Below are 15,223 nucleotides of genomic sequence, written 5' to 3'. Positions count from 1 at the left end.
CTGAGACAGCCCTGACACATCCAGCGTGGACGACCTCCCCACCACCTCATCCACTGCCCTTGCTGGGGGCCCCGGCAGACACCGCTCTGCTCCCGCTGCCATCCCTGCCGAGCAAGAGGAGCCCCAGCAGGAGCCAGGGGAGGCTGTGCCCTGGCCATCCACTTCCTGCCGGCGCAGGCATTGCTCCCCTGGGCGGACACGGCGACCCCAGAAGAGGAGGACCGGCAGGTCCCAGGGCTCTCCGGCCAGCAAGAGGCCAGCACCACCTCGCTGACCCTTGAGGGTGCCTCGGGGGATGGCCACACCAGGACTGGGCCATCCGCTGGGTCCTGCACCAGCACTCAAGGGCTCCCAGCTCCCCCCCAGTTTATTACCCTAATAAAATAAGTGCATCAAAACTACAGAAGAAGTCTCTGTGTTACTGACAGTGCAGGTGGCGTGGCTATCCTCGCTCTTTTTTGCTTTTCTGCTAGGAGAGGTGGGATGTTAACGCTGAGGGGTCCATCCCCGCGTGACAGCAACTATTTCGTTGTTGCCCCTGAAGCCAAGTGCAGCACCCAGGTCCGCAGCTCTGCAGCTGGTCTCGGGGGAGATGCTTCCAGCTGGGAGGTCTCCAGGGCCAGCCCGTGCCCCACTGCTCGTCTCCCCGCACCTCTCCTTCTCCCCACCGCACCCTCTCCCCCCAGGTCCTGGGGCTCTGCTCTCCTGACAGCCTACACTGCCCGGTGCAGCCTCGCGAGAGGGTCACCCAAATCCCTCCTCCCGCACGGGGTCACGGCTTGGGGCTGCTCTCGGCATCACCCCGGGCTCGTGCCCTGCCAAGGCAGGAGCCCCAACAACTTCAGCCAGGGGAAGCGCAAAGTCCTGCACCTGGGGAGGGACAACGCCAGGCTCCAGCACATGCGGCGGGCTGCCCGGCTGGAAAGCAGCCAGGGAGAGGTGACCATGCTGCTGCCCTCTAGCACAGGCTTCCTTCCCGCTATTCCAGATCCAGCCTTGGTGCTGGCATTTCCTCTCCACTGCTTGGAAAGGACCCAGCTTTAGCAGATGCTCAGCAGATGGATACCAAGGGGCTCAGGACGCTGGCCTTGTCTAGTTTGGAGCAAAGGAGGCTCAGGGGCGACCTCACTGCTCCCTACAGATTCCTGAGGAGGGCAAGTGCAGATGGAGCTCCTGATCTCTTCTCTCACGGATCCAGCAACAAGATGTGTGGGAAGGTTTTGAAGCTGCACCAGGGGAGGTTTAGACTGGATATTAGGAAGCATTTCTTTACTGCCTAGAGAGGTGGCCAATGCCCCACGTCTGTCAGTGCCCTCAAAAGAGGTGTTTGGACAATGACCTTCACAGTATGCTTCAACTTCTGGTCAGCCCTGGAGTGCTCAGGCAGCTGGATTAGACAACCCTAGTAGCTCCCCGCCAACTATTCTCTCTTCTCCTTCTCTTCTCCTCCCTTCTTTCTCCCTTCTCCCTTCTTTCTCCCTTCCCTCTTCTTCCCTCTTCTTCCCTCTTCTTCCCTCTTCTTCCCTCTTCTTCCCTCTTCTTCCCTTCCCTTCCCTTCCCTTCCCTTCCCTTCCCTTCCCTTCCCTTCCCTTCCCTTCCCTTCCCTTCCCTTCCCTTCCCTTCCCTTCCCTTCCCTTCCCTTCCCTTCCCCTCACTGTTCTGAAATCTGGAACTACTTTGTTAGCATTAGGCAGGTGAGAAAATGGGAGTTTTTTCAAGGTAATTTGGCAAAACTGAGTCAGATTGAAGTATCAAGATTTCTAGATGCAGGTCAGGCTGCTGAGAATGTCCCACTGAACTAAAGCGACTGATTTTCCAACTTGAAGGAAAGCATGATGCGGAGGGGGCAAACGTGCTTTCTGGTCTGCAAATTGCACTGTTAGAAGAACTTAGGGGTGGTGCGAAGTATGTGTATGTGTGTGCACACACATGTATAAAAACAAGGCTTCTGTGACATATCAAATATTGTTTGTGCCTCACATAAAGTAATCCTTTGCCTCCTCTGTGTTACCATGAGATTGAAAAAAATGAGAAATGGGACACTTCTGATTGACCAGGAACATGAGAGAGACTGCTGATGAGATGTGCAAACAGCATTTCCTCAATACTTCAAATTTTAGACTTAACATAGCAGTACCAATTTAAAAGAGCAGATTTCCTTAGTATATTTTCTCTCTCTTTTTTTTAAAACCACGCCTTCTACCACTCTCATTGTTATTTAGATTTGAACGAAAATGTTCAAATTTTATCAGTTTGTACCATCCATTTCAATTTCTCTCAAGCACACTAAATTAGTTGCATCTATAGTTTGTTTGGCTCTTTCCAACTGAAACGGAAAACAAAAATTACTAAGTAGAGAAAAATTAACCTTAAAGCCATAAAAATTGCAAGCATGATTTATGGTATGGTGTTACAACATTATCTCATTTTGTTAAATTACCTGTTTTTCATTACAATAGTCTTCTTTTATTGTGCCTAACTACAACATTCATCCTTCCCTTGTATGCACTTAGAGGCTATTCAGCATCCTAAGGAACTCTAATTAAACTCAATGTGGCATCAAATGCTGACAGGAAGTCTCACGGACATGTAACTGTCCTTTTGTAGGATATACAATAAATACTTTGAAAGCCATTTAAGCTACTAAACGAAGGAGAAAAGGGGTGGAAGAGAGGGAGGAAGTAAAATCAAAATAAACTAAAGATTGCTGCTTATATCAGGGATGTCCAACAGCTGTCGTATGTACTTGCCAAAAGCCCAAGGGCCGTTAATACTTTGAATATCAATTTACGTTTACCCTTAAACTGATCAACAAATGTCTTATTTCACTTGCAATTTCTTTGGTAGTTTAATACAAATTATATCTCTGAGCTGCCCAAACCTAAGCACCTGCTACTAATCCGGAATTTGCTGGAAGAGGTCATGTTGGGGTCACATATTTACGAAGTCAGAGCTGCATTTGGCTCTCCGCCACACACTGCATGTCTCAAGAGCTGCACCTTACGGCTTGCCTGATATGATAGCCTGCTGGCTATCAAAAACCTAACTACCACTCCACAGATTAGAGAACAGGCTCTTCCAGCACACAGGCTGTTGTAAATTCTCCCCCACGGAAACCATGAACTTCCTTGAATATCCACCTACAAGCTAAATTTCTAAGATTTGGAAAGCAGAACTCTTAGGGAAGAAAGTGTTTGTGTGCTTTGGTGTACTGCATGCTGAAGCCACATACATAAATGTAAAGAGGTATGCATTACACTGCTTGATCCAACCCATTTAAAAGTATCTTGACAGTACTCCTAATCACAAGTGGGAAGGTGCTTCCTCACATTTAGCCGTAAGTTCGCTCAACTGTAAGAGTAGACAGAAGTGTAACTACTCTCTTCTTCCTAAGTTATTTGGAAACCTTGCCCAAAAGCAGGCAAGTTCCATAGGGCTGCTTTCTTGTCTTTGCAACTAGGATTTTTCAGTAATGCAGTGGCAAAGTAGCTGCATTACACCGTAAGTCTCAAGGGCACTCAATTCATACAGTAGGACAAAGAAAGTAAAGCTTTCCTGGAGGTCACCTTTGCATATGCTTGGCTTCGCTTTTCTGGGGGGGTAAATGGGGGATGGGTCTGGACAATATGGATTAGTAAGCATAACAGATTGAAACAGACCATTATCCTTTTTTTTGATATTCCTTGTCAGCTTCTTTTCTTTGTTCTTCCCTTCATTTGAAGGAAATTTAAAAATTACCACTTGCAATAGTTTCCCCAGATAACAAGTTGCAGGAATACAGACACTTGTGTCTACTTCAAAATGCTATGTATATTAGTTTAAGTACACATCTGGCTTTTAAAATTAGTCAACTTCGTAAACACATACTGAATTTCTATTTCTATCACTAAATAATCTAAAATGCATTAGCTGGCTCATCATTTATTTACTAGCAATTAGAAAAGACTGAAGCTGAAAAAGTAACATAGTGTGGAAAGAAGCTGGTGTCTGGTGTGGTGCAAAGCAACCCAAACCAATACTTGCACTGCTCTTTAACTCTGCTTTGAATTACATATATTCTAGGCTTTTTCGTGAGAAAATATTTGTTTTTCAAACACAAAAGTAAGCTCAGGATAAAAATTTCACAGTTTCCGTTACAAGACACAGGGTCAGGAGGGACTGGTGAAGGATGTGAAGGCTGGAGCTAGACTCAGCTGCAGTGACCATGAAATGGTGCAGTTCAGGATCCTGCGTGGAGGAAGCAGGGCGATAAGCAGGATCAAAACCCTGGACCTCAGGAGGGCTGACTTTGCCCTCTTCAAGGAGCTACTGGGAGGAATCCCGTGGGCCAGGGCTCTCGAAGGCAGGGGGGTCCAAGAGAGCTGGTCACTGTTTAAATATCACTTCCTCCATGCTCAGGAGTGGTGCATCCCCCTGAGAAAGAAATCTAGCAAAGGAGGCAGGAGACCTGCATGGTTAAACAAGCAGCTTCTAGCGGAGATCAGGTGGAAGAGAAAGGTCCATGGAATGTGGAAAGAGGGACAGGCCACTTGGGAAGAGTACAGGAATGTGGTCAGAGCATGCAGGGATGCGACGAGGAAGGCCAAGGCTCACCTGGAATTGAAGCTGGCAAGGGATGTCAAAAACAACAAGAAGGGCTTCTTCAACTACATCAGCAGCAAAAGGAAGGCTAGGGACAATGTGGGGCCGCTGCTGAATGAGGCGGGTGTCCTGGTGACGGAGGATGCGGAGAAGGCAGAGCTAGTGAATGCCTTCTTTGCTTCAGTCTTCAGTGCCAAGGCAGGCCCTCAGGAATCCCAGGCCCCGGAGGTAAGAGAAGAAGCCCACAGAGAGGATGACTTTCCCTTGGTCAAGGAGGACTGCGTGAGGGATCGCTTCAGCGATCTGGACGTCCACAAATCCATGGGCCCCGATGGAATGCACCCACGAGTGCTGAGGGAGCTGGCAGATGTCATTGCTGAGCCACTCTCCATCATCTTTGAGAGGTCCTGGAGGACAGGGGAGGTGCCTGAGGACTGGAGAAAGGCCAATGTCACTCCACTCTTCAGAAAGGGCAAGAAGGAGGACCCAGGGAACTACAGGCCGGTCAGCCCCACCTCCATCCAGGGAAAGGTGATGGAGCAGCTTATCCTGGAGGTCATCAACAAGCAAGTGGAGGAAAAGAAGGTTATCAGGAGTAGTCAGCATGGATTCACCAAGGAGAAATCATGCCTGACCAATCTGATAGCTTTCTACGATGGCATGACTGGCTGGGTAGATGAGGGGAGAGCCGTGGATGTTGTCTACCTTGACTTCAGCAAGGCTTGACACAGTTTCCCATAACATCCTCCTAGGGAAGCTCAGGAAGTGTGGGCTGGATGAGTGGTCGGTGAGGTGGACTGAGAACTGGCTGAATGGCAGAACTCAGAGGGTTGTCATCAGCGGCGCTGAGTCTAGTTGGAGGCTGGTAACAAGTGGTGTCCCCCGGGGGTCAGTACTGGGCCCAGTGTTGTTTAACTAACTTCTTCATCAATGACCTGGATGAAGAGTTAGAATCTACCCTCAGCAAGTTTGCTGATGACACCAAACTGGGAGGTGTGGTAGATACACCAGAAGGCTGTGCTGCCATTCAGTGTGACCTGGATAGGCTGGAAAGTTGGGCAGAAAGGAACCTGAGGAGGTTCAACAAAGGCAAATGCAGGGTCCTGCACCTGGGGAGGAACAACCCCATGCATCAGTACAGGCTTGGGGCGGACCTGCTGAAGAACAACTCTTCAGAGAGGGACCTGGGTGTGCTGGTGCACGACAGGTTAACCATGAGCCAGCAGTGTGCCCTGGCTGCCAAGAAAGCCAATGGGATCCTGGGGTGCATCAAGAAGAGTGTGGCCAGCAGGTCGAGGGAGGTTCTCCTTCCCCTCTACACTGCCCTAGTGAGGCCCCACCTGGAGTACTCTGTCCAGTTCTGGGCTCCCCACTTCAAGAAAGATGTGGAGCTACTGGAGAGAGTCCAGCGGAGGGCTATGAGGATGATGAGGGCACTGGAGCATCTGTCCTAGGAGGAGAGGCTGAAGGAGCTGGGCTTGTTCAGCCTGAAGAAGGCTGAGAGGGGACCTAATATATGCTTACAAATATCTCAAGGGTGGGTGTCAAGAGGATGGGGTCAAACTCTTTTCAGTGGTGCCCAGCGACAGGACAAGGGGCAATGGGCACAAACTGAAGCATAGGAAGTTCCGTCTGAACATGAGGAGGAACTTCTTCCCTCTGAGGGTGATGGAGCACTGGAACAGGCTGCCCAGGGAGGTTGTGGAGTCTCCTTCTCTGGAGATATTCAAGACCCACCTGGACAAGGTCCTGTGCAGCCTGCTGCAGGTGACCCTGCTTCGGCAGGGGGGTTGGACTAGATGACCCACAGAGGTCCCTCCAACCCCTACCATTCTGTGATTCTGTGAGTGTACTCTACAGCTGTGGCCAGACCACAGCATAGTTTAGTTATATGTTACTTGTGACACAGTATATTTATGAGCCCTACTAGGCTGTATTGTACACAGCTGGAGTAAAACCAATTACTGTACTGAAAAATTACACTCTAAAATAGGTAAGACAGAAAAGAGTATGTCAAATGGTTTACTGTATCCTTGGTTTCAGTTCCCTCCTTCCTCTACAAATTTCCTGTCTCGGCCTGAGCGACTGTCAAAGGACATTTAAACCGACAGACCCAGAAGCAGGTCTGAGATTGTGGATCAAAATTCCCTGAAAGGAGTCCCAGCCCCACACCAAAGTGAAATACAGCCTTCCCCACAATCTTGAAAGAAAAAAGGAAACTGACACATAGGGGCTAGGAGGGAACTGCATCATGCACCAGCCAGATCCCCAGACTGGATTGTCAGGGAGCCAGGAAATGTGCCAAGGCAAATAACTGCTGTTTAATGTAGAACAGCCCAAGATAATCTGTGCCTCAGTTCCTCATTCATAAAATAGGAATAACATTCCATGCTTTATACAGAAAGAATGTACCCTAAACATTTTGAAGCGATCTGATCCCACAATAGAGGAAGGCAAAAAATTCGCAAGATCAACTATCTCCATCTGATGTACAAAGCATGGAGAGACAAAGGCTAACCAACTTGATCCAATCACACATGGAGACAGCAGCACAGCCAGAAATTGAACCCAGACCTCTAAAATTACAGTCCAGTGTTTAATCACTAAATCCTTCTTCTTCCTTGATTAAAACAGGAAACCAGAACACAAAGTATGCGCTTATTCTGTAACTTCAACATGTTACCACAAATATTTTAGAAAAATATATATACTTCAAATACGGTCACCTCAGCCAAGTGTATATTTTGACAAAACAAAAGGCATACATGTCATTCTGGAGGAGGCCCATCATTGAACACCTGGCCCTTATGGGCCTGAATAAACACTGTAACTTCGAAGTTGAGACAACCCTGTATTGGTCATAAAAACATCTGTTTATGTGAATTTCAAGATAGTCTTCTATAATTTACAAGACTAAAAATTTTATCAGTGGCTGAACTGCACTGAGACTAAAGAGTATTTGCCACACCACCCAAGGAAAGGAGGAAGATACAAGTGGTGCTGCTGTGTGACAGTAAGGAAAGTATTCTTCCTTTTTAACATGATGTCGAGCACCTTTGGTTTGCCAGGCAGATCCAGTTTACAAAACTATTTGCCCCCACAGCTACCGTCTTTTACCTGGAAGACCCCAGCCATGAGTAGAGAGATGGCCTGAGAGTGAAGTGCTCTGATGACTCACTCCTTTCAACCCTCTTTCCCAAGGCCCCATATTCCCTTTTCCATGTTCTAATTACTTGGAGATTTGTCACATGATGAAAACATACTTGCCCCCATCATAAACTGTATGACTGCTCATCACACCACACAGAAGGTCACAGAAGAGATGTGCTTTGGCTGCATGATAAAAGCCATGGGATACGCAGACCCAACAAGAATAAACCGCCCACCTCAGTCTCAGAGTTCCTCACCCAAGTTTTAACTCAGGCATGTTACTAGTTTTTAAAGACACTCTGTTTTCATTTGTTTGAAAGAACTGTTTTTTTCTCAACTGCTTCAACCTCCAGTGGACTGAATCTTCAAATTTTTACTGTTGTCCCAAACTACTTGAAGAAAATAAGGCATGAGAGCATGCAAATTTCTTCTGAACGATTAATAACTCAAAAATTCCTCCCCAAAGTAATGACAATTTCTACTTGATGACTTCCCATCTATTTGTCCTTCTAAGCGTCCAGCATACAGGCATCAGTGATTGCAAACTCAGAACCGCTCTTAGTCTGAGTTCGATAAAACAGGGACTTCTCAAGGTTTCTTAGAAAGCCCAGTTGTCCTGCACTGGGCTCTGGAAGGAGATACTCACCTCCTGGCATCCTGAGCAGACTGCAAAAACGTCATGTGGCGAAAAGTGCAGCAGTGGCAACAGAGCCAGTTCTGTTCACCTACACTTGGCAAGGGCTGAGTTTGTAGCTACTTCTTTCTGCCTGTACTCTGTTGTGCCTTCCTCACTTCTGCTAAAGTCCCATCAGACTTTCCAGAAGCCCTTAGAGCCAACAAACTGTCAGATATCTTCCATCCCAAGTTGCCTTCAAGGTGGCACCACTACAGTCACAGCCTTGAGGAGAAATCTAAACAGCTTCAAAACAGGAATTTACCCAACAGGTAAAATTCAATCTCACTGTTCAATTCAAGAGGAAAATACAGCACACTAGAGAACACAAAGTCCATTAGAATGACGTTACCTTTTAAGAGCAACACTTATAGAAGAGAAGGCAACTGTTCTGTCCTCCTGTTCTTAGACTCCAAGACATACACATCCGTTGCTTAATTTTGAATCATGCTAAAAAAAAACATTCTCTGGTATTTGCTACCCATTTATTTTATTCCCACACACTTGTACCTTTTTGAATGGACAGAATGTCTCTCTTTAGAAGGGCAAAAGCTAATAATGTTCATAATACAAAAGGTAATAGCATTGTGCATTGAGAGAAAGGATTAAACCTGCTGATCTGTCCTCTAGTAGCACAGTCCTTTGGACAGCAAAGGCTGGTCAGAGACTAGTTTTCAGACTGTGTTTTGATTTTATTTCTTCTGTAAATTACTTTGTACTAGCTATTAATACTGTCAAAAATTATAATAATTCTGATAAAGTAGGGTAGATTAGGGTAGATAAATAGTAGGGTAGATTGCATTCTTGCATTTCTACAGAAAAATCCCTAGAAATTTTTACAGATATGGACCTTCACAGAAACTAAAGACATCTACACCCTCTCAAAAAAATCCACACCAGTTTAAGAATATGTATTTCGTTGAAAGTTTTTACCTTTAGATTTTTAAGGAAATATCTCAAGTTCACTACCTGAAGGTCAGGGCCCTTTTTTGCATTGGCAAGTCGGACTGAATAATGCAAATTTTATCTCTGGCAATCTTTAATTGTAGATGATTTCTAGACATCCACAGCAGAACACATGGACTGTATAAAAATACCTTGCTAGATGGTATCTACATAGGTAATTTATTTTATACCTTAATAATTCATTAGGTATAGTTTTAAACCAAGTTACAATGGCTTTAGATTTCAGTGCTTCCACTGAAGCATGTCTTTTTGGAAGCATTAATGTCAGGAGAAACAGCTCTTGGGTGGTTCAACACGAGACTGGGCTGTGCAGCCAGCAAACAGAAAGAGCCCTTTGTTTCTTGTGGGCTCCTTCCAAGCAGTTAGGTATTTCTGTTGCCTTTTTCCCCTTTACTCTTTTCTGGCTTACTAATTGACCTAAATGATTTTATACAAAAAATTCATTAAAAAAATCATAATCAGTTTCTAAAAAGAAAAAAAATAATAGTGCCAAATTATGGCATTTTATTTGAAGGACTAGGTAGGAGGCATGGAGAAGAGGAACATGAGAACAATTGTGAAGCATAAGCAAACAAAAAAAAAAAAGACAGTATCAAAAAAGAAGGATAGAACTTTGGAAAACTGGGCAAAACCTGGTTAGGTAGGAAACAGGAAAAAAATTGAAAAAGGAGCAGGCATGCAATGAGGCAAGATCTGCAACCTCTGATAGCTCATGGACCTCTTATGATAAGTCCCTGATGACTTCTCAATAGACCTCTGACCTGAGCTTGTTTTTCTGAAGTTTCAGCTTTCTCTCCAATGTAATGGATATTAAAAAAATATCTACCAGCAGCATACTCTTCACCTTTTAATGATAGGTCCAAAGCAACGATGGCATGCTGCTGCTTCCAGTTCCACCATCGATACCATTGATACAAGACTGATTTAGAGGTGACATATTCTGAGCAACAGGGTTTTTTTTTTTGTTATTATTTATTTATTTTAACTTGCAGTTCAAAACCAGAAAAGGCTGAATAGTCAGGCATTCAAAACCTAGGCAAAACTGGGATGAAAGATGGCTCGGGAGAATTAACTCACTTCCAGGGCAGCGGGGGGAATGTAATTAAGAAATACATGTCACACAGTAATTTTTCTTCACCTCATCAGTTTGAATTTATTTGTGTTGATATTTGTGCAATATTAATATGGTGATGCTCAGTACAACAGAAGAGGTTGGGAAATACTAGGGAAACTAAAAGATAAAAGATTAATGATTCACTCAGTAACAAAAAGTGCATCAATGTAAAACTTGGCTCCCAGCTTTTCTCCTTGTGCTCAGAACTTGCTATTCCTCAGTTGCATTTGAGAACTATTCTTTGAACTTCAGTTCAGTGCTTCACTACGCAGTTTCAGTTTCTGTCTCTTGTACCAGTCTCTGCCTTCTGATCTCAGAGAAGATCAAACAGCTTCCTGGTATCTCACTATTTTTCTGCTTTATAGAACAGGTGTATAACAGTTTTCTGAAGTGCTGTAAAATCTGAAGCAGGATTTCAGTGGTTACAAAAAAGATTACTTTTTTTGTACTCTGTCATGAACAGCTGTTTTTAATCTTCAACAGTTAGCAACCAGTTTTAAGAAAGAGATGAAAACTTGTTAAATTCCTACAATGTTGAAATCCTTTAAATTCATTTGCACTTTCTGTGCATATAAAATACCAGAATGTGTACCATGTGGCATTATTTTCATAAATGTAAGACAACTGAGTGTGGTACATGCAAGATGGATGGATTAGTGGTCAGCCCACTGCAGTTCTTTAAAGGGTTTCCACTCAAGCCACTGGATGTTCAGAGATCACAAACACTGATCAGTAGCTTACTTCCAAAAAACACGAACATGTCTTTACAAATTTGCTTTTACTCCTGTTTTTAATTAGTCCATCACCAACACTAATTTGATGCCATTAACACACACAAAGGCCTCAGACTGCATTCCTCACTCCATTAACCGACCAACTGCAGAATTTATTTCACAAAACTATACAACACACAGTATTCAAATTAAAACTAACACATAAAGCAACAATGAAGAAACAGAACTTTCTATTTTCATCCTTATGATTGGATCAGAAAGTAAGCCCAGGCAGCTAGCAAAAATCACCAAATCACTACTAAAGTCAAAATGACACTAACCAACAGAGGTTTTACCTACCTACTCAAAGACAGGATTCTAGTTTTGTTTTATCTGACTTTTCAAGTTATAATAATACAGCATGGGTAAATTTACAACCGCAGCAATCTAAGCATTTTACCCATTCATTTTTAACCACTCTTCCAGCCCATACTTGGCCTGTAAACAATGACTGTTCAAACATCATGACTTTGTGGTATTTTGCTTGTCCAAAATATGAAATAAGCAAGCAGAAGTTGCTCAAGAAAATATGATCAAACCAAAACCCACTGTACCACAATGCTATTGCTGTCTGAAAAAGCTTTCACCCATTCTGTGAGTTTTCAATCAAATTAGGTATTTTTAGCAAGCACACCGTGGTTGCAGGCAGTGTTTACTGAGTTTACGAACTAAATTCTTAGAGAACAAAATTGGTCAGAGTACATTAAGTAATTTTCCAAAAAGTACTTACTGAAGATTGTGATTTGGGCTGTTTGTTGGACCTGTAAACATAAAACAAACATTGCTGGCAAGTTTGGCTCAAGGACAACAGCACTAAAAAAGTCAACAGCAATCTAAAGGAAACTGTCCATTTAAGGAAGGTTTGTCTCAAGATTCAAACAAAAACCTCTGCATTCCTGCACATAATTGTATATTGCTATTTTCAAAGCCACAAATAAAAAATCACATGAACTTTCTGTCTGCTCAGGCAGCAACTTAAGTGGACTTAATTTTTGTCAGAAAATACCTCCCACCATAAAAACACAGGCTGTTAAAAAGACGGTGTGTTACCTTGACACATCACTTACCTCTTAATAAGCCCCACCTGAGCCTTACTATCAGAGTTTATGGTATGACAAGGGCATGCTCTTAACCTTTGTCACAGCAGAAACAAGGTCCAATACCCAGCACTTAATGAATCACTACTAACTAAAATGTGGAGGTAGCTATATTCATTGCAAAACTACAAGAAATTTTAGGAAAATGTCTCTAAAATTTTTTCCCCTTTGCTTCAGAAGCAAACTAAATAAAAGCTTGCCTTCCAGGCTGGATGACTAAGTCTCCTAAATGCAATACAAGAACTTCTTGAAAGGTGTGGTGTACCTTCAGCTGTCAAAGGGCTGCACCTGAGGCCAGGCTTCACATAGCAGTACAGATGTGGTATTTCACAAGGATGGGCCCAGCACTACGAACACCATGTAGAAAACTCTTCTCATTCTACGTTCCACCATTTTTTTCACAGGCTGAGTTCAGCAGCAGAGTGAAAACCCCAGGCAATGAAATGTTACCTTTTTGTACTTTATACTGGCACTTTTTAAAAATTTTTTCTTCACTACGTATTTACAGACCTTTCCATCTATATTTACTTTCTTTTATTACCAGTAAACAGGTATCGAGTTCAACTGAGAAGTTCTGTGCTGGGGGTGAGGCCCCAGGCAATGGCTTTATTTACTTCTTTTTGTGTTAAGAACTCTTCTTAAAACATCAAATTCGCTTCTCATTATGCTAATGTGAAAATTGATACCTAGTCTATAAAGCAGTCTGAGTAATTATAAGAGCCAGGAACTCACCGAGCCTTACAAACAACACTCCTGTTGCAGTTATCGTCTTCATCCCGTTCGAAGCCACGCACTGGTAGTATCCCGTGTCCGTAGTATCCAGATCCTGGATTCTCAGACGCGAACCATAATCTGTTTTTCTGACGATGATCCGTCTTGGCTCCTGAACTACCGGAGCATCATTTTTTAGCCATCTGACATTCGGAGATGGATTTCCTGCTACCTTGCAGTGGAGGATTGCTGTTTGCCCCTGGACTACCGTGATATTGTTTACTGGTTCCAAAAAGGTCAGGAAGTAACCTAAAAAGGTAAAAGGTCACAAAAGATCAAACTTCACTTGGGTTGCGATAAAAGACTGCCCAAAGGCACACTTTTAAGAGAGGATCTGGGAAATGGTTTCAGTTTTCTTTCAAGCATATACCCCAAAGAAATGCAATCTGCTGTCCTAGGGACCTCACAGCATAGCACTTACGCCCTTCACGACTGACTTCATGTTTGTCTGCGGGTAGGTATGCAGATTAGAAGGTCAAGCATGAATTAATACTATTACAATCCTAGCTCCCTTTGTGGACACCTATTCTGAAGCAATAATGACTTTTTGTGGTTAGTTTCTATGTCTCCTGGGAAACGCTTAGTGCTATAACAGAAGAATACATTGTTATTCCATAAAAGAGTAATCCCAGTTGCAACCATATTAGAGTATCATAATTTTGCCACTTAATCTTCTCACATGGTTATATATGTGTCTTAAAAATAACTAAAACTTTCAAATATTGATTTCACTTGTCAGATACTCATCTGACAAGAAAATCTTAAGCTGAGCCTGATTTGGACAGGTTTATCTTACAATTGAATTTTAAAGATGATAAGTCTCACATTCAATTTAAAGAAAGGATGTCTCAATTGCAGAAGTAACCTGTGATACAGAGGGTACATTTGAATTGATTATGGGCTGCCATTTTTTACACCAAGTCCTAAAATAGTGCTAAATTGCACAAAGAAAGGTCTGTATAGATATTGAGTAATCAGCTTTCATGAGTTTAGTTTCATAAATGGAAAAGCAATAATCTGTGGTTTGCTGAAAGCAGAGGGCTTGTCAAAAAGTACATATGCTGGTGAGCTCAAGTTATTAAAAAAAGTAATTAATGGAAGAACACTGTAAAAAAACTTGACAATCAAACCTTTTGTTGCTTTATTGTTTAATAATAATGGGATTATCAAAAGTAAGAAAAGTATCTAGCTGTCATGCTCCTACATTTGTTCTGATGAATTTATACCATCTAGACACAGAGCATCAGGAACACTTCATATCACATTACATTTTTAAGTCAGCTGGATCCAAGTATCAAGTAACTTTGATGGATGTCCACATGTGCCATTTCTTATCAGTTACACTATTCTGCAGTTGTTTAATTAGGAAATAGTCTATTACTTTGCAGGAATCTAACACCAGTAACGCAATGATCAACATTCACAGTCCAATTGCTGAAATACCTTAAGAAAATTGATGCTCTGCTTTGATTTACATTTGACATGACCATGAAAATCAGTTCCTCTGTAATGGCTAAGTGTAGCACTGGAGAGGGGAGCAGTAGACACATCAGAATATAATGAATTTGCAAAGCCAGATTTTGCTGGAAAATTGCATTTTCCCGAGTATTACATTGTTCTCTACCACTAGTGTTTGAAAAGAAATCCTGCTTTAATGAACAGTACGAAAATACAGTGCAGGTAAGAGTAAATTCCGTATGCCACAACATAGAAAACGGAGTAAAGCCAAACATGTATAATCTCCACATGACATTTCAAAGTTACAGGAAAATTATTTTGTCACCCTTTTTCCTCATAAAATGATAAATTATTCGGTATGCAATTTTACATTTGTTTTTCCTATCATTAGCCTACAAATCTTTAGTAGACTTTAAAACATTTTGGCAGAACACAAAAAACCTATCTTTTCAAATGCCTGATAAAAAAGGGAGAAAAAGTACATGAATGCTTTCTGCAATGTCATGCCAGAACAGTATCATTTGTTGTGGTTTCCAGTTACATTTCATAGCTGCAGAATCAGAACACTAGGATGACATTCTGGCAGGGGACAGAAAAACAGAAAATTACCTTACTGATACAGGGAATAAAATCAGTTGAT

General features: G+C 42.9%; 1 protein-coding gene across 1 annotated transcript in view; it reads right to left on the bottom strand.

The window, feature by feature from the left end:
• The window catches only part of ROR2 (receptor tyrosine kinase like orphan receptor 2), an 84,232-nt gene that overhangs the window by 29,872 nt on the left and 39,137 nt on the right, over positions 1–15,223 (bottom strand). The window contains exons 3-4 of the mRNA XM_075446847.1: positions 13,087–13,374; positions 11,988–12,018 (exon numbers count right to left, since the gene is read on the bottom strand). Coding sequence (XP_075302962.1) covers positions 11,988–12,018; positions 13,087–13,374 — 319 coding nt within the window. The remainder of the gene's footprint in view (positions 1–11,987; positions 12,019–13,086; positions 13,375–15,223) is intronic.

Source organism: Opisthocomus hoazin, chromosome Z, assembly GCF_030867145.1.
Source record: "Opisthocomus hoazin isolate bOpiHoa1 chromosome Z, bOpiHoa1.hap1, whole genome shotgun sequence".
Taxonomy (NCBI): domain Eukaryota; kingdom Metazoa; phylum Chordata; class Aves; order Opisthocomiformes; family Opisthocomidae; genus Opisthocomus; species Opisthocomus hoazin.
This window is presented reverse-complemented; position numbering and strand designations above follow the sequence as displayed.